The 23,550-nt window shown below is 36.5% G+C and overlaps 1 protein-coding gene across 2 annotated transcripts in view; it reads left to right on the top strand.

The window, feature by feature from the left end:
• LOC131029602 (protease Do-like 9) overlaps positions 1 to 4,302 on the top strand; it is a 45,203-nt gene extending 40,901 nt beyond the window's left edge. The window contains exons 5-10 of one of the 2 annotated variants that reach the window (XM_057960142.2): positions 1,908 to 2,099; positions 2,577 to 2,824; positions 3,012 to 3,113; positions 3,227 to 3,277; positions 3,405 to 3,509; positions 3,630 to 4,302. In XM_057960142.2, coding sequence (XP_057816125.2) covers positions 1,908 to 2,099; positions 2,577 to 2,824; positions 3,012 to 3,113; positions 3,227 to 3,277; positions 3,405 to 3,509; positions 3,630 to 3,728 — 797 coding nt within the window. In that variant the 3' untranslated portion in view covers positions 3,729 to 4,302. The remainder of the gene's footprint in view (positions 1 to 1,907; positions 2,100 to 2,576; positions 2,825 to 3,011; positions 3,114 to 3,226; positions 3,278 to 3,404; positions 3,510 to 3,629) is intronic. The other variant, XM_057960143.2, reaches the window with a different exon arrangement.
• Positions 4,303 to 23,550: the final 19,248 nt, after the last annotated feature.

Here is a 23,550-nt window from a genome sequence, read left to right as displayed (position 1 = left end):
TCGGACGTCCTCAAATCATTAAGTTCTCAAAATCTTGCAAGGACAAGGCGAAATTTGAATTGTAGCTCCGGTCCTTCACTGAGGGACAGGGGCGATTTTCTTCCTGGAGACATTTCTGTGCTCATAAAAATCTTCAATTTATATTCAAATGAAAGATCTTGTCGTTCTCTATCACTTCAAACGTAAAATTTGTCCGGACTCTACAAGGATGATGAGATATTTGAAAATGAGCTCCCGTCCTTCACTGAGGGACAGGAGCGATTTTGCTCCTACAGGCCAAAATAACAAGATTTTTCACATTTTCACACTTCACGAGGCGAAAACAAATCAATTCCGATACCTAGGATCAAAATTCAAAAAAGTCAAAATATTCAATCAGACAAAAATTCACATTGACGGTCAACACTTAGACAAGTTTAAGCTCTGCATGAACATTCCAATTGAAAATTAGACCATTTTGGCGAAATCATTGCATTCAAAATTTGCATTCTAGAAAAGAAAGCTCAAAAGCTCTCAAAAATGACTGGATTTTGGCTTGAAAAGGCAAGATTTAAAACCCTAAGGCTTAGCCCTAAATCCAGACAACTAACGGACTAACAAAACCCTAAAAACAAAAGCGAAAACAAGCGAAAAACAAGCAAAAAGAGGGGGTCCCCATTTGCGATGGGGCGATGTGTGAAATGGTCACAACAACAACCAAAACAGCTAGTGTTGCCATCAATGACAAAACATCAATGCAACACATAATCAATTCCTCCAATTGCTAACAATCAATTCTGTAGTGCCATTTTTAGTCACGTATAAAGTTAATTAGTTATAAGACATATAATAATTCCAAGTTATATAAAGTTAATAACTTATAACACATGCAAGCCTCTATTTTACATAAAGTAGCCAATATAGACCTAAATAAACCTGGATCTGAAGGCACCACAAAGTTGAATTGAATTGAGTCTGACATATAATAATTCCAATGACATTACAAGCTGTGGCATCATTGTTGTGCTAAAGAAACCTTAGCCCTGAGCATCCCAAGGTGCATCCACAATTGGTGACTTGAGGGCCTGCAAAGGTGGGTTTACATCAAAAGTGCAAATTTGACGCATTAAGTTTATGTAAGAGAGACTGCAATTTTATTTTTGATTAAAATTTAGCAGTGGTATATCATGTGCATCAATCTATCAGTCAAACTTTTGGAGATTCATTTTTGTCTTCAGATGTAATGCAAGGTTTACTTGATCCAGGTGCATGCACATCACACATGTATTATTCACCACCAGATTGTGGGTTCTTGTTTTACCCTTGCTGAAATATTTAATTTGAATTATGAATCTTGATAGCCAAGATAGGTTTACATCAAAAATGAAAATTTGACACAATAGGTTTATGTAAGAGAGACTGCAATTTTATTTTCGATTAAAATTTAGCAGTGGTATATCATGTGGCATCAATCGATCAGTCAAACTGTTGGAGATTTATTTTTGTCTTCAGGTTTAATTCAAGGTTTACTTGATCCAGGTGCATGCACATGTATTATTCCCAACCAGATTGTGGGTTCTTGTTTTACCCTTGCTGTAATATTTAATTTGAATTATGAATCTTGATACTCAATGCTCATAACTTCATTGTTGGTCTTTTAGTTCTTTATAAATCGTGTGAATTCTGATTCTACAATCTTGATGTGTTTGAATGATGAATATATAATCTTGATGTATGTGTTTTATTATATTTTAATTTTAAAAAGCCTATATTTTTTTTTTCTAGAATTTCTGCACATTTATTTTTATTTTCCTCTATATGATCTTGTAGGACAACTTCTGTAAGAAAACACTACTCTTTTTTTTGACAGGTTATGTAAGCATAGACTCTGTAATGTCATTCTCATAAAGTAAAAGATGTGTTTTCAGGATTTCCAATTCTTGGAATAGAATGGCAGAAAATGGAGAATCCTGATTTGCGTCTTGCAATGGGAATGAATTTTCACCAGAAGGGTGTTCGTGTAAGAAGAGTAGAGCCAACAGCTCCAGCATTTACATTCTTGAAGCCATCTGATATACTCCTCAGTTTTGATGGAATTGATATTGCTAATGATGGAACGGGTAAGGAATATTATGTTTTTTGTGCTATTTATTGATAATATTTTGTGAGATTCGTGTTGTCATTTATCTTCATCTTTGGTGTTGTCAATCATGCCCGTTTTCTGTGTAAAGTTAAAACATTTTATTTTGTATGTATTTCTTGACACAATAGAACACATTTGATCAACACAATTGTCCATGCTCAAGCAGAATGTTACCTGCCAATACGCTTAAAAACCTTGTTTATCTGATGTCATTTGTAAAATCTTTGACCTTTGAACTTCTTAGTGGCTGGATAAATGTTAAATTTTTTAACTTATTCATAGTTGTACCATTTTTGGACCTCGCATCGATAGGGCTTGTAGATTGAACATTATTTGTTTTACTTTTATTCAATTCTGTATTTGTTCTTTTGGAACTAGTTCCATGAATTCCACTGTACAAGCTAACAATGTGTTCAAACTAGTGCTTCTAATATACTTTTTATCATCGCTTTAGTCCCTTTCAGGCGTGGTGAGCGTATTGGTTTTAGTTACCTTGTTTCACAGAAGTACACTGGAGAGCAGGCTAAAGTTGTAGTTCTTCGTGCTTCAAAGTATTTTGAATATGACATTGAGCTTTCCACACATAAACGTTTAGTTCCTGCACATATCAAGGGCAAGCCCCCATCTTATTACATTATCGCCGGCTTTGTATTTTCAACCGTTTCTGTCCCTTATCTTCGTTCTGAGGTATGTTATGGGAAGGTATCTAATTGTGTCGTTCTCCTTTTAAATGTGATGGTTGTTATTCATTGTGTGGGCATATATTTTATGATCCCTTTTGGTCAGACTACTTCAAAATAGGACTTGATTTATAGTTTTCTTAGACACAATGATATATCAACTAGTCTATTTTGAGGTTTACGTGTTAATTGTGCTTCTGAAATAGCAGTATGGGAAGGATTATGACTACGATGCACCAGTGAAGCTGTTGGACAAGCTTTTACATTCAATGGCTCAAACAGAAGATGAACAGTTGGTGGTGCTTTCTCAGGTTACCACTTTCAAACACAAACATTAGATTGTTAAGATTTTGATGAATATGGATGTTGTCTACTGCTATCTTAATTTTTGGATCACCTGAGACATGACTTTTTATAACGACAGGTGCTTGTGGCAGACATAAATATTGGTTATGAGGATATTGTCAATACTCAGGTATGAAAATGACAATTGAAAATATATATTTTGGTAAGATCTCTTTAGTTGGTATTTTAAATTATCTACGTAATATGGCTTTTTTGGGAATTCTTATTCACTAGATATTCATGATAAACATTTTCAGGTATTGGCTTTCAATGGAGTGCAAGTAAGGAATCTGAGGCACCTTGCAGAAATGGTAGAAAGTTGTGACGATGAATTTCTGCAATTTTCCCTTGACTATCAGCAGGTAGTATACTCTGTTCTATGTTTTAGCACCGCAATGGCGAGGCTCTTTTCAGGTCCTTTATGCAATTATATATCTAGCATGTCAGGTTTTTCTTACTTTTGCGAATGACATTGTCTACAGATTGTTGTTTTGGGAACAAAAGCAGCCAAGGCAGCAACACTGGATATTCTTTCAACGCATTGCATACCTTGTGCCATGTCTGACGATTTGAAATCATGAAAACAGTTTCCGGAGTTGAATATCCTTGCATTCCTGTGAACCTTTTATATTAGGTTATAGCAAAGTGGCTTTCATAACCTTATCTTTGCATTTTGGTCATCAACAAAGCTACAGATTGTAATAGTAGGCCATACTCCACAGTCAGATCAAAATTATCTCTGTTGAAACTTGAAAGTTTGAAGTGCCATAGAGAAGAAGTCATGATGCAGATGGATGTCCTTTGTGTTGGATTACTCTGCTCAAAATTCAAGTAGATTTTCTGGAAGGCTTTTTGATGGCCATAGATAAGCAGCAGCTCTGTGACAATTATAGTTTTATTAAGTTTTGTTTATTACAAAAGGAATTCCTCTCTCAAATTTGTCTTCTTCAGCTCTTATCGGGTAGAACAGAAATCAACAAAATCTCAGTAAGTAGAAACGCTTCTTAGTATCATAATTATTCTATCGTTGACATTCTCGGACAAAGATTACAGTTTGCTTGAAGAGCGGTGAGAGGATTGACATCAATATGGATATATGGACCATTCTAGCTTTTTTGTCTTATATATATAGTATTTAACTTATTATCTCTTTTACCTTATATTCTATGCATGATATGGGTGGTCCACTTACTCTCACAATTTAAACATAGTATTTATAAATATGTTTTTTGACTAACAAACTTGAAGCTACAAAAGGAGGTGAAGAACATAGCTGAATTGCCAGCAGTCCAGGCAAAGGGCAACAAGAAAAAGACAATGATTATATAAGATGTATAACATCTTTACAAGGATTGAGCTTACTATCAGACTGAAATTTCATAAATTGTTCTTTAATCTGCTGTGGCTGTTGCTGTTGCTTGACCTTGTCATTCTTCTTGCATAATGCTTGGATCCGCAAAAAAAGAAAATCCACCTGAAGAATATATGAGAGTAAAGCAGTACCAGTTACACAATGATATTTTTTAGTAAACATAGTAGTACATCTATTTTTCCATATATTTTGTAAAACCACTTGCTGAATAGAATGGACAATAACGTCATTTTGCATGTCACAATTCAAATTATGATTAAAATTCGCAGAAGTTTTTAAACACAATAAACCACTGCTTTCTAACATATAAGCAGTCCCAAAATATATGTTTTAAATTTTTTCATTACCATTGCAAAAAAGACATTTAGCTGGTTGGACCATAATATATTTCAATTCATCTCCCATGGGTAGCCTGTAGAGCTTTATATTTTCATATTTTAACACTCAATTTTGATACAAATTTGGTAAATCTGCATTTCCACTTTATGATTCAAATGAGTAGGATGTCAACCGGAAAGTAACTGGATATAAATTTTCTTAAGAGGAAAGTGGTTGAAAGGTCATAATACATTTCAATGTCTCTTACAGGTAATTTGTAATGTGGTATTTTCCAGGCCAGCACTTGAATATCAAAGTCAGTTTCAGATTTCCATATTTGAACACCCGTTTTGATCTAAAATTTGAAACTAAATCTGCATTTCTACTTGTGATTCAAACAAGGAGTAGGATGCCAACTCTGGAGTAATTGGATATAATATTTTGTCAACTTTATATTTTCATATTTGAACACTCATTTTGATCCAAATTTGGAGTTAAATCTGCATTTCCACTTATGATTTTGGGGAGTAGGATGTCAACTGGGAAGTAACTGGATAAAAAATTTCTTAAGAGGAAAGTGGTTGAAAGACCATAACACATTTTAATTTGTCTCTTACAGGTAACTTGTAGTATTTTCCAAGACAGCTCTTGAATATCGAAGTGAGTTTCAGATTTCCATATTTGAACACTTGTTTTGGTCCAAAATCTGAAACTAAATCTGCATTTCTACTTATGATTCAAACAAGGAGTAAGATGCCATCTGGGAAGTAATTGGATATAATTTTTTGTCATTTATATATTTTCATATTCGAACATCCATTTTATCCAAATTTGGAGCTAAATTTGCATTTCCACTTGTGATTCAAATGAGGAGTAGGATGTGAACTGGGAAGTAACTGGATATAAATTTTCTTTAGAGGAAAGTGGTTGAAAGACCACAATACATTTCGATTTGTCTCTTACAGGTAACTTGTAATGTAAAGTATTTTTCAGGCCAACACTTGAATATTGAAATCAGTTTTAGATTTCCATATTTGAACACTCGTTTTGAACCAAATTTTGAAACTAAATATGCATTTCTACTTACGATTCAAACAAGGAATAGGATGCCAACTGGGAAGTAACTGGATATAATTTTTTGTCAGTTTTATATTTTCATATGTGAACACTCATTTTGATCCAAATTTGGAGCTAAATTTGCATTTCCACTTATGATTCAAATGAGTAGGATGTCAATTGGGAAGTAACTCGATATAAATTTTCAAAAAGAGGGAAGTGGTTGAAATACCATAGTACATTTCAATTTGTCTCTTATAGGTAACTTGTAATGTAGTATTTTCCAAGCCAGCACTTGAATATTGAAGTCAGTTTCAAATTTACATACTAATTCAAAGTAGGAGTAGGATGCCAACTGGGAAGTAATTGGATATAATTTTTTGTTAAGAGGAAAGTGGTTAAAGTGATTGGAGGACAACAATTTCCAATCTTTAAAGAAGTAACAATCTCTTGAAGTACAAAGCAATCAAATTAAGAGGAACTACCGATTGAACAAAAATCAGAAATTGCTCATAATTGATGTTGGAGGACACCCATTTCCAATCTTTAAAGAAGTAACAATATCTTGAAGTCCAAAGCAATCAAATTAGGAGGAACTAATGATTGAACAAAAATCAGAAATTGCTTATAATTGATGTTTTTTATATTATTCCAAGAAGCCCAATCATATGTATCAAAATCTCAAATATGTTTAAATTGTCTTATTCCTTTGAACAAGTTTTACGCATATCTTGGGAAGCTAATAGCCAATCCCTAGTTATGATCATTAATAAGCCTACTCCAAATTGTTTGATCATTAATAAGCCTACTCCAAATTGTTTGCCATTCATTCCACATGGATTGAAGAGGAAATGAAGCCCTACTCCTAAAGAAAGGAGCCATGAGCATTTTATCTTACCACTTTTTCTTTATTGCAGCTTCTATTATTCATTGATGAACTAAATCTTGGAATTAACCACCTCATGTGAAACTAGAAATGCGGGCATCACCCCAAACTAAAACGCTACACACACTAAGGATTAACTAAAACAATACATCATCTACTATTCTACTCAACCATAGAGTACCTATCACCAACATACCAATAGACATACATTACACCATGCTTTCATGTATAACAATATTTGTATATAATAATATTAATTTATGAATAATTAATAATCAATTTGTAATTATGTTATTAACATTATATTGATACCTTTGTGTGGCTTTTACATAGATGCATTTATGACATTCTCTTTTACATATAGATGAAATTTTATGATATATATGCTAGGTTTAAAAGATTTGATGATTCTCCTTGACTTATCTATTTCTTTCATATGGATTTTTAACCAGTTTCAGCTATTGAAATATACCGCATGCAATGAGTTAGATGCATTTTTGTACATAATTTTGGCACTTCCAAGTCTTTTGGATCTTTTATACCTATTGGAGGATAGAACCACTTGCTTCATGGCATTTTATTGAACATGCAAGTTTTACAATGATTTTTTTTTTCTATTGCAAATAAATTTACAATAATGGATCATAGAGAACACGAAATATAATGATTTATATCTAATCCCACAAAAGGAATGGAAGTCAAAGAATCTACAATTGAATAAAATTCTACATTTGTATGGAATATATATATATATATATATATATATATATATATATATATATATATATATATATATATATATATATATATATATATATAAGCAAGATTATACACACACATATATACATACATAAACATATAATACGTTGAGAGATATTCTTGAGGCACTTATTTTCATCAATTTTTTGTGTACAATAGATACTTCAACAATGACATCTCTCAACATATTATATATATAATCCATTATTTATTATTTTTGGGAGGAAAGGTGTATATTACTATGTAGCCTATAATTTGAATATACAATGTGCTTAAATTAGCGTTTCATGATGAAATCATCACTTGTCTGAGGGACTTTGGCCTATTTTGAGAGGTCCAGATGATACTTTTGAGACATTTGTTTTTTATTAAAAAGTTAGCAAAACAAGGTTGTTGACCCTAAACAAACACTGGTCAAACATGCCTATAAAAGAAAAACAAAGACATTGTTAAAGACATGCCAAACTAGTAATAGCCCAAAAGGACTTAGACTTGAGTGAGGAGAAACACCCAAAACTTGATTCAAAGGAGTTTAGGGGGTGGGGGGAAGACTTACCTTTCCGCCTACAACAAATAACAGTCCAGAAGAATACTATTATTAGGAACACCATAAGAAGGATAAAGTTGGAAGATCCCCTTAGCAATTTTGTCCAGAACTGGAGCATACTCATGTTGAAGAATAGCATCGGGAGTAGACTCACTAGGAGGAGACCGTTGTTGAAGAACATGAGCAATAGGAGAAGAAGCCTCAAGGCCAGAGGAGGCCACAACATAAGCGACAAGGGGGCCAACAGAGGCCACATTGACAGTCAATGACACAACCTCATCTCGGGAGGGTTCCTCGTCCTCATGTGAGGAGACATCATCATCGGAATCAAAAGCCATGATAGTCAAATGATAAAATGTAGTGTCTTTTGACCAAGTAACAACACCTTTATGGTGAGAGAATAATTCAAAGCTAAATGACTTGTTGAAAAACATCTCCAACATCTATCTCCAACCATGAGAACCACATCCCCAGGGAGTGACATAGAGATGTCAATGTTGATTAAAATGTGAACAAAGGGAGAATGACTTGTGGAGGATGTGGAATTATCAACCTTCAAGAATTTGCCAATAGCGTTACCAATAGCCTTGTAACAAAAATGCTCCCATAAATGAAGGGGAAGGTTGGGAAGACACACCCAAACTGGATGCACATTGAGTGGTTTAGTGAGACATTTGTTGAGATGTTCTTGGTTTGGAAATTCTTGTAGTGTCATTTTAAAAAAAATGACATTTATTTTACTTTCATTTGTTTGAAAAATAATGAAGGGGGGTCGTTCCTCTATTTAGTTATGTTATGTTTTTATTTTGGTTTTATTTCTTTTTCCAGTTTTGGTTTTTGGAGTCAACCTTCTTTGGAATCTCTCTCCTCCAATCAATGAATCTCTCTCTCCTCCAATCAACTTTCTTGGTCAACTTCCAATCTACTAACTTGGTCAATGGCAATTGGGCATGATTAGGGGTGTTTTGTCCAAAACCAGTGGAGGAGAATGGTTTGGGTAATTGTTCAATGGGTAGAAAGGAAAGATGAAGAAGGATTGAGTTGTTGGAGGATAGTCAAGGGTGAAAAAGAGTGATCTAAATCGCCATAAGGAAAAACCCTCGAATCATTGTAGGTTGGGTAGGAAAGGTGTAGCAAGACATAAGAAAATGGGTGAATATTTTATTGTTGATGCCAAGAAGATTGAGACCAATCCTTTGTAGCCAACATGTCTTGTATGGCAAAAATAAAATTTGACATTAAGAATTTGTTGTTTTGTTTTGGTCGATTCATTTCTTGTCTCAATAAAATATATGTTATGTCGATTGATTTGGTATAATAAAGCTCCTACCACTTGAGCATTTTACTGTCTAATCTTATTTCCAAGTTCATGTCACTTTGCAGATAGTCTTGGTTGCATTTGTTGTTGTCTCAAATAGGAGGCTATCATATTTGGTATCAAAGTTGTAAGAGATTGAGGGTTTTTGTGGTGTGGACAAAATGCCATCAAGAAGAATGAGAAGGGGAGGTGTTTGAGAAGGAGGTTGAAGAATTCATGAGGAAGGAGTTCTTTAAATGTTTCAGAACCCGTCAACAAGATTAGATGCTACGGAGTAGGCACAAAAGAGGGGTGTTGTAATGGATGACGTTAGTGAAGTTGAGGAAGAAGAGTAGCTTCAAGAAAATGATAACGCTATTGTAGAATTAGAATGAGTGGAATAAAGGTTAACAAAAGTAGTCATGAGCATTGGAGTCAAACCGAAAATAGAGGTTCATACTTATTTTGGAAGTCTTAATGGAGAACAACTCATTGATTGGAGCAATGATCTTGATAAGTATTTTGAGTATGAAGGAGTGGTAGAGGATAAAAGAGTGGAGTTTACTTGCAAAAGGCTAAAGGCCTCATACCTATGTGGTGGGATTATGTTTAGACTGAAAGACAAGAAAAACAAGGAGAAGATAACTTCTTCGGACATAATGGTTGCTAAACTGAAGGCTGTGTTTCTCTGGCAGATTACCAAACAAATCGATTTAGAGGATTGCAAAATCTCAAGCAAAAGGATATGTCAATAAAAGAATATATGGAGGAGTTTTACAAATTGGTGATTCGTTTTGGCCATAGTAAAGAGGACATTGAAATGGTAGCAATATACCTTAATGGTGTGCAAGATGATTTTAGTGTTCCCGAGATCCCTTGAAGAAGCCTATCAATTTGCCATCAAGGCAAAAGAGAAGCTTGTGAGGAAGCAAAAGCAGCAATGAAGAAATAGAGGTAGAGGCTTTAGAGGAAGAGGGCAGCAAACTGGAAGGGAACAACAACACCATCAAGATGAAGAAGCCTATCAATTTGCCATCAAGGCAAAAGAGAAGCTTGCGAGGAAGCAAAATCAGCAATGAAGAAATAGAGGTAGAGTCTTTAGAGGAAGAGGGCAGCAAACTGGAAGGGAACAACAACACCATCAAGATGCAGGGGTTGGAAGTTCTAGTGGGTTAGTTAATCAAGAACAAGGAGGATATCAAACAAATGAGGTAGATCATATAGAAGAGGTGGTTTTCAAGAAAGAGGAAAAGGTTTTGATAGTAAATGTTTCAAGTGCAATCAATATGTTGGTCATAAGAGTTGGGAGCGTTTAGAGTACTCAAGAGAAGGTCACACAAGACATGAAATAAGTAATTAGATTGTGCAAGCAGACCAATAAAGTGTGAGACTACCTACTCATCACAATGAAGAACTCGAGACTAAAGAGTCTTTGTTGTTCAAGAGAGTGTCGTTGAAGCCACCGAAGGAGAATCAAGAAAGAGTAAAAAGGAGATCATTATTCAAGACAAAGTGTAAGGCTAAGGGAAAGAGCTGAAAATTAAATATTGATAGTGGTAGTACAAATAACCTAGTGGATGTTGAGATGGTGGATAAATTAGTTCTTAAGAAGACTAAACATCGTACACCATATAAAGTTTCTTGGCTAAAAAATGGCCATCAGTTGTTGGCAGATGAACATGCCTTAGTTGACGTTGAAATTGGTAGTTATAGGGATAGGGTCATGTGTGATATCATGCCCATGGATGTGTGTCATCTATTGCTTGGTAGACCTTGGCAGTTTGACAAAAAAATTGGGCATAATGAAAGGGATGGTACTTACACTTTTGAGAAGGATGGTATCAAACATACTTTGTTGCCTATGCAAGAACAATAAGGGGATATGAATGGTAGCAACAACAAAAAAGTAATGATGGTAAGTGTAAAAGAGTTTTAACATAATATTAAAGATGAAGAAGTAGGATATGCTTTGGTAATCAAGCCTAAGACCGTTCTTACCTCTACAAAACTAGATGATTTACCTAAGGAGATATAAGATATCTTAAAGGAGCACATGGATATTGTTGCAGTTGATTTGCCTGATGAGTTTCCTCCCATAAGGAGTATTAGTCATCATATAGATTTGATACCATGAGCTAGCCTTCCAAACAAGATAGCATATAGATTGGCTTCTAAAGAGAATGAGGACATTAAAAAACAAGTTGAGGAATTACTCAAGAAAGGCTTGATAAGAGAGAATCTCAGCCCTTGTGTTGTTCCTATAGTCCTAGTACTCAAGAAAGGAGGTGAATGGAGAATGTGCATGGACTCTAGGGACATTAATAAGATAAATATTAGATATAGGTTTCCAATCCCAATAATTGAAGACATGATGGGCGGTTTTAGTGGTTCTATGTATTTCTCAAAGAGAGATTTCAAAAGCGGTTACTATCAAATTAGTATCAGACCTGGAGATGAGTGGAAAACAACATTTGAAACTAATGATGGACTTTATGAATGTATGGATATTCCCTTTAGGATTTACAATGCACCTAGTACCTTCTTGAGGCTCATGAATGAGGTTCTAAAATCATTTATAGTGAAATTTTTTATTGTGTATCTTGATGATATCTTGGTGTTTAGCAAGTCAAGGAGGAGCATTTGGTATATTTGAGGATGGTTATGACAAGGTTGCATGGGGAGAAGCTACAAATTAATCTTAATATATATGTGTTTTTGCAGACCGAATTGATTTATTTGGGTTTTGTGGTGTCCAAAGATGGATTGAAGATGGACCAAGAAAAGGTTCAAGCCATTATTGATTGGCCAACACCAAAGAGTGCATTAGAGGTAAGATGTTTTTATGGACTTGCTAGCTTCTACAAGAAGTTTATTAAATTTTTTAGTAATGTAGTTTCTCCTATACTTGAAACCATTAAGGGATATAAAAAGCAATTTGAATTGACACGAGACGCTGAAAGAAGTTATAGATTTCTCAAACAAAAGGTGGGGGAGCAACATATCCTTACATTGCTTGATTTCAATAAAGTATTTCAAGTTGAATGTGATGGTAGTGGTTTGGTAATAGGGGTTGTTCTTAGTCAGGTTCAATGAAAAATTAAATGATGCTAAGAAGAAATATTCAACCTATGACCTTGAATTTTATGCATTGATTCAATCTTTAAAGAAGTGGAGGAATTAATCACTTCCAAAGGAGTTTATAGTTTATACTGGTAAACATGGATTACAATTCATTATCAACCAACATAAATTAAATTAGAGACATGCAAAATGGATAGAATATCTACAAAGTTTTCATTGTGTTGACGCATAAGAGTGAGAAAACAAAAAGGTGGTTGATGCATTAAGTAGAAGGAACTTGTTGCTACATGAAATTCAGGCTAACAATGTTGGATTTGATAGTTTGAAGAAGTTATACGTGCATGATGTAGATTTCAAAGATGCATATGAGGCTTGCAACAGTCCTATCAATAGAGATTGAGGACCATGGATAGATTTTATCCTACATGATGGTTTGTTGTTTTAAAGGTAATAAATTGTGCATACCTAAAGGCTCAAATGAGAGATAACCTCTTGAAAGAGAAGCATTGTGGCAACCTAGCAGGGCATTTTGTACAAGATTAACTTATCTACGACTGAGTGCACACTATTATTGGCCAAGGATGCACGTGGATGCAAAGAAGTATGTGGGGAGATGCAAAGTATGTCAACATGCAAAGGGAAAAAATTAAAATACTGGTTTGTATCAACCATTACCAGTTCCATCTAGTCCATGGAATTATGTAAGTATGGATTTTGTGATGGATTTTCCTAGGACGCAAGGAGATAATGATTCTATATTTGTAGTTGTTGATAGATTTTTAAAAATGGTCCATTTCATTCTGTGTAAAAGGAAAAGTGATGCAACTAATATTGCTAATTTATTTTTCAAAGAAGTGGTCAAATTACATGGTATTCCAAGAAGCATAATATTAATAGAGACACTAAGTTTGTGGTGCACTTTTGGAGAACTCTATGGAAGATGTTGGGTACACATCTAAGTTTTAGTTTGTCTTATAAACCGCAAACGGATAGCTAAACTAACGTTGTGAATAGAAGTCTTGGTGATATGTTGAGATGTCTTGTTGGCAATACACCTGGAAATTGGGATATGACCTTAGCACATGCTCAATTTGATTATAATGATTCTCTAAATAGGTGTACAAGTTTCAACACATTTTATATTGTTTACGACATGCATCTTAGAGTAACAATTGTTGAAGAAGACTCGTAGAAAGGAACATTTCAGATACTTAGTGAAATGGTGAAATCATCTTGTGGAGGACACCTCTTGGTTGTCTACATCTAGGAAATATCCTCTTATGATCATTATATCGATGACCTCATGAGTCAAAGCTAATGATTCTCTTTGTTCAGAGGGCTCTGATGTTGGGGCATCATTCCTTTGATTTGTTTTGTTCTGTTTTTGTTTTAGTTTTATTTCTTTTTCCATTTTGGTTTTTGGAGTTGACCTCTTTGGAATCTCTCTCCAATCATCTTTATTGGTAATCTTCCAATCAACTACCTTGGTCATTGGTAGTTAGGCATAGTTAAGGGCATTTTGGTTAAAATTGGTGGAGGAGAATAGTTTATGTAGTTTCTCAATGGGCAAAAAGGATAGAAGATAGAAGAGGAATGATTAATTTGTTAGAGGATATATGAGGGTGAAAGAGAGGGATATGGTTCGTACAAGGCGCTTGCTAGAATACACCGTACTAGAATGAGGGGGTGGGGGTAGGTGGTTAGTTAATTAATTAGCCTACCCCCTTTTTGTAGTGGGGATTATAGAAATGGGTGGGAGGCTATAGATGCTGGTTGGGTGGGAATATTAGTTCTAATTAATTAGTAAATTAATGCGCTCATAACTATAGCCCCCACCTAACTTTAAGTCCTCCCTCCCACCCAAGGGTGGGAATTTTAGCTCACTTGCTAGAATACACCCTTACTCTAGTAGACTAATTAATTAAGGGTGGGTGGATCAAGACTCTAGTTGGGTTGGGTGGTCCCTACTATTCACCGAGTATGGGGGGTTAATTAATTAGCCTAACCCTGGAGGGTTATTATATTTTCTTACTATAGCGTATTCTAGCAAGCGTGTGGGGACCCCCTTAATTAATTAGCCTGCTAGCCCTTAGGTGGGGGCCCTAGTCAAGCCCCCCTTATTATTTAGTAATTGAATTCATTTGCTAGAATATGCTAGCCATTCAAATAGTAGGGGGGAGGTAGATTATTGTAGGGGCTCACCCTACCCCCAGGTGAATTGTAGGGGAATTAATAAATAGGGCTCCCTACAATTCTTTGGGGGGGGGGGTATAGTTATTAACTGCTCGCAAAAAGGAAAAAACCTTGTACCATTGTAATTTGGGCAGGGAAGACGTAGCAAGACATAAGAAAATGGGTGAAGTTTCTAGTTGGTGATGCCAAGAAGATTGAGACCAATCCTCTATAGCCAACATGTCTCGTATGACAAATAAAATTTAAAATTAAGAATATGTTGTTTTGCATTGGCCAATTAATTTCTTGTCTCACTAAAACATATGTTATGTTGCTTGATTTTGGTTTAATAAGGCTCCTACTACCTAAGCATTTAATTGCCTGTTCTTATTCTCGAGTTCAGGTTTTGCTCTGTAGATAGGCTTAGTTGCATTTGTTGCCATCTCAAATAGGAGGCTATCAAAAAATGTATATTAAGTATTTTTTTCTAATTTATAATGGTAACAACAGGGTTGTGAATTTGTAGTGTAACTAAAACCTCATTATCTATATTTTTTGTTATGTTCTCTTTTACCATATTTAATTTCATATTCTAAAATTTTCATTAATTATACATGTTTTATATTATGTTTCACTTTTGAATTTTACACATGTTGTGAGGGTAAAAAGTGCATCTCTACTTGCACCTTTCTTTGTTTTTTATCTTGGTCAATTTGTGTTGAATAAAACTTTTTGTCAAATCATATATTTTTGTTTAATAATTGTTATTATAGTTTATATCTTATTAGATTTTGAGTCCTAGTCCCCCAGTAATTTGGAGCCAACCTACATTTTTGTTGTTCCTTGTCCCAAATCAAAGACATAATAGTTTAGACTTGTAGGTTCAATGTTGGCCCCTAAACCTTTGAAGTTAAATTTAATTGTGAGCCCATAACAACTTTGATTTTAATTAGTCATTTCTTGTTTACTTAAGTGTTGCCATGATGTTGTCATTGATGTCAACAGTTGCAGTACTGGATGAAGATGTAAGATGTAAGAGGATGAGTGTCTGAGAGAGAAGATCAATAGAGATGCAGAGAAATACAGAGACATCCACAAGACAAAGGTGTAACATGATGATTTCCTCTGATGAAGATCTCAAAATTGATAGAGATGGTATGGTCTCAGGTTGACAAGGATGCAAGAAGATGTATACCTCAAAGGAAGATCAGATTGGTTGATATGGTGTTGCATCAAGTTAGTAGAGCTGTGCAGATTGAATGAATATGCATGTAGGTTGCATGGAGTCAATGGCCATAGAAAAGACAGAGATAACAATTGGAAGTTTGGTTGGTCGTTGTTACTGTGTCATTTATCCTTCATAACAGGAGTAAATCACCCTATTAAAATTCATTCGGAGACCTTGTCTTTCTTGCAATGCCTCGGTTCAAGCCTTAGTCCGTTTATAAATTGTCTTTAAATAAAAAATGTCGAGTTTTAGTAATTGGTCAAACTTCATGAACACATTGAACCATTTTGAACCCGGTTCATTAGGTTCATTTAGGTTCCGCGGGTTCATAGGTGTCTTGCAGGTTTTTCATACTAACATTCTTTAAAGTGTTTTGTAGTGTTTCCTTATTGGTCTTGTTCGGTGATGTGTTATATCATCTCTCCAGGTGTTGAACTCTTTGAACCTAGTTCAAAAGTTTCAGATGTGTTCAATATGTTCAACACAGTTCAAATGGTCAGCAACACATGACATCGTTAATCCTTTCAGAAAAGTTTTCTCCTGGGCGTGGTGTACACCTTGAACTACTTGAACCTCAATGAAGTCTGTTCAGAATGTACATGTGTGTTCAAATTTGGTGGGTCCCGTGAGTTAAAAGATTTGATGGTGCATTAATTGCCAAGTATGAGGAAGGCGAACCATATCTTGGGTGACGTCAATTGTTGGAGTTTCGAAGCAAGTAATCATTTCGGGAACTGGTGGTTATTTCAAAAACGTCGCCATGCATTCAATGCATGCGTGCGATGTCCAATCCATAAGCCCAATACACTTAAACTGACGATTGAAATTATTGCACTTAATAAGTCCATATTATTTCTCCTGCTATAAGGTATGAGAGGATTTATTCTCTGAAAATTTGTTCCTCGTCGCTGCGGCGTTATTTTTCTTGGATAGAAGGTTTGTTTGCTGGTAGTTGTCTGGTTGCTCTCAGCTGTGAAGGTGAGTCCATTTCTTGTCCTCTCCAGTGATTTTTACCTGCATTTCTTCTCTTGTAGTAAGGTTTGCTGAAGGAAAATAAGGCTTGTCATTCATGAATTATGAAGTCCACGTTGCACCTGTTTGGGAATGTTTTTAGTCTTGCATGTACAGAACCCATAGTAAGCGATACCGACCTTAAAGGGGACAAGCTTGAAGTTTTAAAAGAAAGAGTGTTCAAGGGAATTGATGGTTCTTTTGGTGTGGAAGTTTTGAGTAGTGGTCTCATAGAGGCAACAACTTTTCCCCCAGCTATCCTTTGCCCAGAATTGGTTAGGGAATGTATTGCTAGGTATGATCCAGCCTCCGAAACCATTAGGAGAGACAATGGTGAAACTCTCATTACCATTAACCGCGAAGTAATTTCCTCTATTTTCAAGCTACCTGACTACCAGTTCTCTAACTTTTCTCTCACCCAGTCAATCATCGAGTTCAACAAAGATAGAACCGGGCACCGAAATAACGTAGCCAAATATTGGTTGAAGGTTCCTCAAAGGGGTGGTTCCAGATTGCCTAAGAATCCCAATAAGAATCATATGCTGCCTCATATTCACGATGTCATGTTACTGTTGCACTGAGTTAGAGGCTCTGCGAAAGCCTATAGCTTCGATGAATGGATTTATTGCTATGTGCAACTAGTATTAGAAGGGAAGCAATACCTTGATTAGGCAGAGCTGATTGCAGATTCAATGAGGGAGTAGTTGAGTATGGCCAAACAATTTAAACATAATTTCTTCATGTCTTCGTATCTTATATACTATTTGGCGTGTGTTAAGGAGATAGTTGGAATACCTAGACAACCCACTGAGGAAAAGGTCCCCGTATATGATTTTTACCCTATGTTGCAAAAGGATAATGCCTTGCAAGACTTTAGGAGGATACACAATGCCTTTCTAGGAGATTTGTGCTACGAATTGATGAATATGAAAACCAAAAGAATTTTCGAGGATGCATAGGCACTGGTGAAGAGGTTTGGCAGTTTCTTTATCCAGTTCACTCGCTTCTGCTATATAAGGATAGGCGGTTTTGAGGAAGAGCCCTTCAAGCTTCCTCATTTTTGTTCAGATTGTTTTGTTTTAGCATACGTATGTAGGCAGCTGACTACTGTGATTAAAAAGGCTCAACCCAGAGACAAATGGGAGGGTCATTTTCCCATTCAGTTAGGTATGCTATCCTGCAGTTCAATGTCGGACGCTTTGAGTATTGGAGCAGACCTAAAGAATTTCAATTTTCCCCTGTACCATGAAAGGAGAGGTTTTGACAACAAGGGTTTCTCCCAAAGTCTTGGTCTAATGTCGTATCTCCCAATTCCACAATTAGGGGACTTCTGGGAGGATTGCAGTGATGAACTCGAGGTGTTCAAAAGGGGAAACATGATGATGGTGTTGGAGAAAGTCATTTCATTACAAGTAAAGCTTGACATAGACGGACTTGAAGAAGATTATTTAGAACTGTTTGAACCTGGATACTTAGCTCAAGCCGAAACCGAAGTGTCCTGTATCAATTGGAGTGAGGAAGAAGAGGGCGATATACAGCTGAAAACAAAAATGGTTTTGGAGAGAACCGCAGAATGGATTAAAAGGAAGAATGTAGTGAAATTATGCGCCAAGTCTAACTTTGCGAGGAAAAGTGAAGTTACTCTACATTCACCAAAGCGTTTTTCTAATAATGTTTATATGCCTGTTCATGCAGGTAAGGATAAAAAGCCGCTTTAGGTTAGGCACAAGTCTAATCCAGCTTTGGATTTCTCCACTCCTTGACATACCCGGTCACGAAGAAGGATGGATCAAGCTAAGGATACGGAGGTGAAGGATAAGATCCTGGAAGCTCAGATATTTGAGGTTGAAGATCTAGACAGTGACGTTGCTAATGCCCTGGATTCCCATGCGGTTACCGTAGCTATGACACCGCCTTCCAAAATGATCGAAGGAGCAACTAGGTCCAGCGCAACCCCTAAGTGGCTGACCACTTCGGTGAATAGAAAACGGAGTTCCATTCCCGTGACTATGCCAATTCAAGATATGGTCGTTAAGTAAACAGAGAAGGGCCTGAAGCCAAAAAGGTTCAAAACAACTACTCGACTGGATAGTGATGAAGGGACTGGAAAGTGGGTTGCCGAGATTGGTTCATACAAGCCCAAGGAAGAGGACAAGGAAGTCAGCGCAGAAGATTTTGAGGTCACTAAGGTGGAGCTGGGAAACATGAGTAGAGATTCAGATAACCATTTCTTCCAGGTATCCGCAAAGAAAATGCTCACCAGGTCAGAGAAAGACGGGCGAGAAAAGAGAGAGCTAAAGCGACATATAAGCATCCTTGCTCAATTCATTGACAACATCGATTTCTTCGGAGCACTTCCTATATCCCATGCTATAGAGAGTTTTGATCCTACTTCACCAGAAAATAAAAGGCTAATGAGTCAGGTTCAACGAGCTAAAAGCATTGCAGAGGCTGTTGAAAGATGGATTGAAGGAGTAAGTAAAGATGGAGAAAAGTACATCATGAACTCCCGGAAATTATGTGATGAGATACAAAGCCTCATTACGGAGATTCAAAACTAGGTTTCGCCATGGGAGAAAGAGGAACACAAATGGGAGAATGTCTTGCCTATGTTTACTAAAATAGAAGAATACGGAGCTACCAAGTTTTTGACAGAATATTCAATCAAGCTGGTAACAAATGAATGCCAACTCTTCGTGCTGAAGAAGACCATAATGTGGCAGGTGCTCACCTTCAAATCTGCGATCTCCGATGCTAAGACTTTTGTGTATGAACTCCAAGACCTCCAATGCAGTTTAGTTAATGACAACAAGGTGGTTAATCCTGACCACGATTGGTAGTTAGGGGTTTGCGGGCTGAACATGCAGGATGCGATAAAATTTTTCAGGATATACATGGAGAAAATCAAAGCCAAGGGCAGTTTCACTCCTGAGGATATAATGTGGGTTGCTCGGATCGAGTCTATTACGTTTATCGGTAAGGATCAGTTACCGAAGCATGCCGAAAAGATGGTTAAGCACAGATGGAACAAAGAAGCAACCAAGGCGAAACTCAATGCTATGAAGGTTCCGAACCAATCAATAATCCAAGAACTCACAACTGCCCACGACGCCCAGGAAAGCGGAGAAGAAGATGATGAAGGGAAAGCATCATAACGCGTGGATCAAGGCCCTGTTTTTATGTATCTTTCATGTTTATGCAAAAGACTTTGGGACATCTGTCCCAATTATACTCTGTTAGTTTCATAACTGATTTAGAGGAGGTCGGGTTTTCAGGGAGACCTCCTCTATTCTAAAACTATAAATTAGACTAAGATGGACGGGATAAGGGTTAGATTTTGGTTAGAATTTTGTTAGTTTTTACTTAGTTTCTTTTTGGTTTGAAAAGTGTTGTTTTGCTGAAGGAAGTGATCAGACTTTAAAGATCTGGAATTGAAAAGGGTTTTATAGATGTATTGTTTGTGTCTTTGTTACATAAGATACATACATATATATATATATATATAGAAGGATCATTCTGTTTTGCGAGGAAGAGAAACCTTTGAGTTTTGAATCTGCGTAGTGATATATCTTTGCATATGTTGATCTAAATCAAATGACAGTGATCGCCTTTCCAGTGCATAATATTATTATTTTTTTGAGATTCCTTCCTGTGAATGTTTAAAAGATTTGTGTTTTGAAAGGAGATTTCCTCCTTCTTATCTGTTTTTATGAATTGTAAAACTGGTGTTTTGAACTTTGTTTCAGCCACTTTTATTTCTCGTATTCAAGCATTAAGAAAAACTTATTTTCCTTGAAATATGTGTAGATAATTAGCCTCTCATCTAAGAATGAGGTAGGTGGCCTTATGTGCTTTCAGGTTAAAAGCATACCAATTGAAAATTAAATAGATTATTCTTTGAATAACTTACGAAGGGAGCTGTACCTATCAAAAAATTCAGAGGGAAGTAGTATATGTTACACTTACCCAACTGTATGGTGAACTTTTGTCTTTAAAAGAGGGCGACAAAGTGAAAATTCATTAATTTAAGGAAAGGCAAAATCCGTTCACTAACAGTCGTACAATTGGATAGAGAAGAATCGGGTCATAAAGTTCTACAGGCATTGAGCAAACAAATCTGACTCAGAAAAAGTGCAGGTGTAGAAATATATAACTGTAAAGCGGAAAAATCGCGATCGAACCCTAGTTGCTCTCCCCTCTTCTAACTCTAAGGAGAGAGAAGGGAGGTTCGCTAGGATTCGATGGTTTTCACTTGGGGGGGAGACTTTACATTCAAAAGAGGGGTTGAAACCCACAAGATCCAATCCCACGCAATGCAAGATTGGACGCTAAATGAGTTTCAAGGGTTAAGACAGCAAGGCTACCCTCTTTTGTAAAGAATGTGCATAGAAGAATTAAGCTAGGAATGCATAGAAAGTGACAAAGATTCGCTTATAAACTGAGATAGGAATACAGTATGAAGCTGCGGACCTGGAATTAGCAGTAAAATGTCGATACGGCGCTGTCCTGCAAATTTGAGCAAAAGTTGTCAGGACGATGGCGCCCGGCGCCACGGTCCTCCGAAAAATCCGCAAAACGAAGGGGGATCTGTTCGTCTCTGCACAAGGATTCCAGATCTTCAATCTCAGCCGCGTACTTGCAACCTACACACAGAAAAGCGAAGATGATTGGGGGGTTAGGGATTAGGGGTTTGCCTTTAGGTCAAACCCCGGTTTTGGAATTAACCAAGAAATGAGCAAGAGCTGTAAATGTAAATGACTGTAAAACAAGTACTAATACCTTGTTCTAAGGATGTTTGTATCCTTATGTGCGAAGGTTTAGATGTTGTATGTTGTATGTTGTAGTAGTATGTGATCTCCTCTTCAATGGTTGAATCCTTGTCTTGAATGCAACACTTAGCCTTGAATGGAGACTTAGAAGGAATGCTTGAATGCTTGAATGCTTGCGTATAGTTTCCACGCCTTTTTCATCATGTATGTGTTATTCCCAAATGAGAGAGAAAAATGTAGTTTATATACTTGTCAATTAGGGCTGATAGATTGATTTTCCCAACCTTAGGCCGACCAGGAAAGTTAATTTCCAAATTGCAAACAAAAAGACCCGAGACCCCTTAGGAGACCGGGCCCAAAATAGGACCCAGGGACCAGGGCGCTCTAGTCCCACCTCCCGGGACATCAGGGTGCAAGGAGGTTCAGGCCAGGGTACTTGAAAAATGCAGTTTTTGGTGTCGTGAGCAAGCTTCGGGGTCTCCATTCAGGTTGCGTGTTGCGTCGCCATCGTGAAGACCGAAATGCAGTTGAAATTGCAAGTGTCACAATTTTAGGACGCTACATTTAGCCCCCACTTTAGCGGGAGTATGTATGCTCATACTTCCGGTAAAGTACAAGGAAACAACATTGAAAAACTTTTAGCACGTCAAGGAGGCAAGACAATGTTTCGGGAAGGCAGGGAACACGCTAGAGGAGGAACATTCAACACAGCAGATGGAGCTATCACAAGATCCAAACAAGGGCTATGTTCATGTTCCGAGCCACATTGTTCTTGTCTAGGAGCTAGGATAAGTGCTTTAGAAAATTCATTAGATAAATGGTTATCAATATCAACAAGTTCATATTCACTATCAGAAGCAAGAGAAGTAATATTTTCATCATGAATAACATTTTCATCTATATCATCATCAAGATTTATAAAAATAGGATCTTTAACTCGCACAGGATCAAGACCATCATGCATCTTATGTTTAGGAGATTTAAGCTCAATGTCCGGCTGAGGAGAAAATGGAATAATGCTCGTTGAAGGTGTTTTTGGAGATGGCAAAGTTTGAGAAGCAGCTGCTTGAGCTCTAAGACGACGCTTTCGTCGGCGTTCACGTGCAGAACGATTTCGTCTAGTCTTAGTAGGAAGTGAAGAAGATTGAGGAGGAGGAATGTTCCTATCCCTATCACTTGGGTGTTTAGGTTGTGGTCTCTTAGGCTGGATAATAGGAGAAGAAGAAGGTCTCTTCTCTCTATAAAAGGAAGGAGGAGGAACTGCTCCATATAAAGGAGAAATTTTTGGTTTAGGAAGGAGACCAAGTCCATCATGACGAGGAGGAATAGGTCTACTTTTAGGAAGTTTATTAGATATAGACATAGTCACATCCATAGGGATGGGTTGGGAATCTTCTTGAGTAAAGACATTAGTTTTATCTTTCAAAGGAAGAACTTCCTTCTCAAGAATGATAGGAATGTCAAGTTTAGGTGTTCTAGGTTCACTTAAAGATAGGATCATATTTGTTTTCCACTTTTGATAAGATTTGAAAAGATGATCACTTCGCGGAGGAAGGGATTGGAATTGTTTAGGCCAAAAGTAATCAAGAGGAACACTAGAGGTTCTTTCAGCTGGTTTAAAGAGACTATGATTGACAGTAACAACTTCACCATTATGGGGAAATTTCAAACACTTATGAATAGGAGAAGCAATAGCTTTCATGGAAGATAGCCAAGGATAGCCAAGCTTCACACGAAATTGTTCGGAAGATGGAATAATAGCAAAGTTCACATCAAGGGATTTGTTATGGACCTCAATAGGCAATGTAATAGAACCAATTGTGGGAGAAGAAAATGCATCAAATAGTTTCACAATCACATCTGTTTTGTCATATATCACTTGATTCAATTGCAAAGTAAAAAGAAAT

This window comes from Cryptomeria japonica, chromosome 3, assembly GCF_030272615.1.
Source record: "Cryptomeria japonica chromosome 3, Sugi_1.0, whole genome shotgun sequence".
Classification (NCBI taxonomy): Eukaryota; Viridiplantae; Streptophyta; class Pinopsida; order Cupressales; family Cupressaceae; genus Cryptomeria; species Cryptomeria japonica.
Note: the sequence above shows the minus strand (reverse complement) of the source record. Positions and strands in the feature narration are given on the sequence as shown.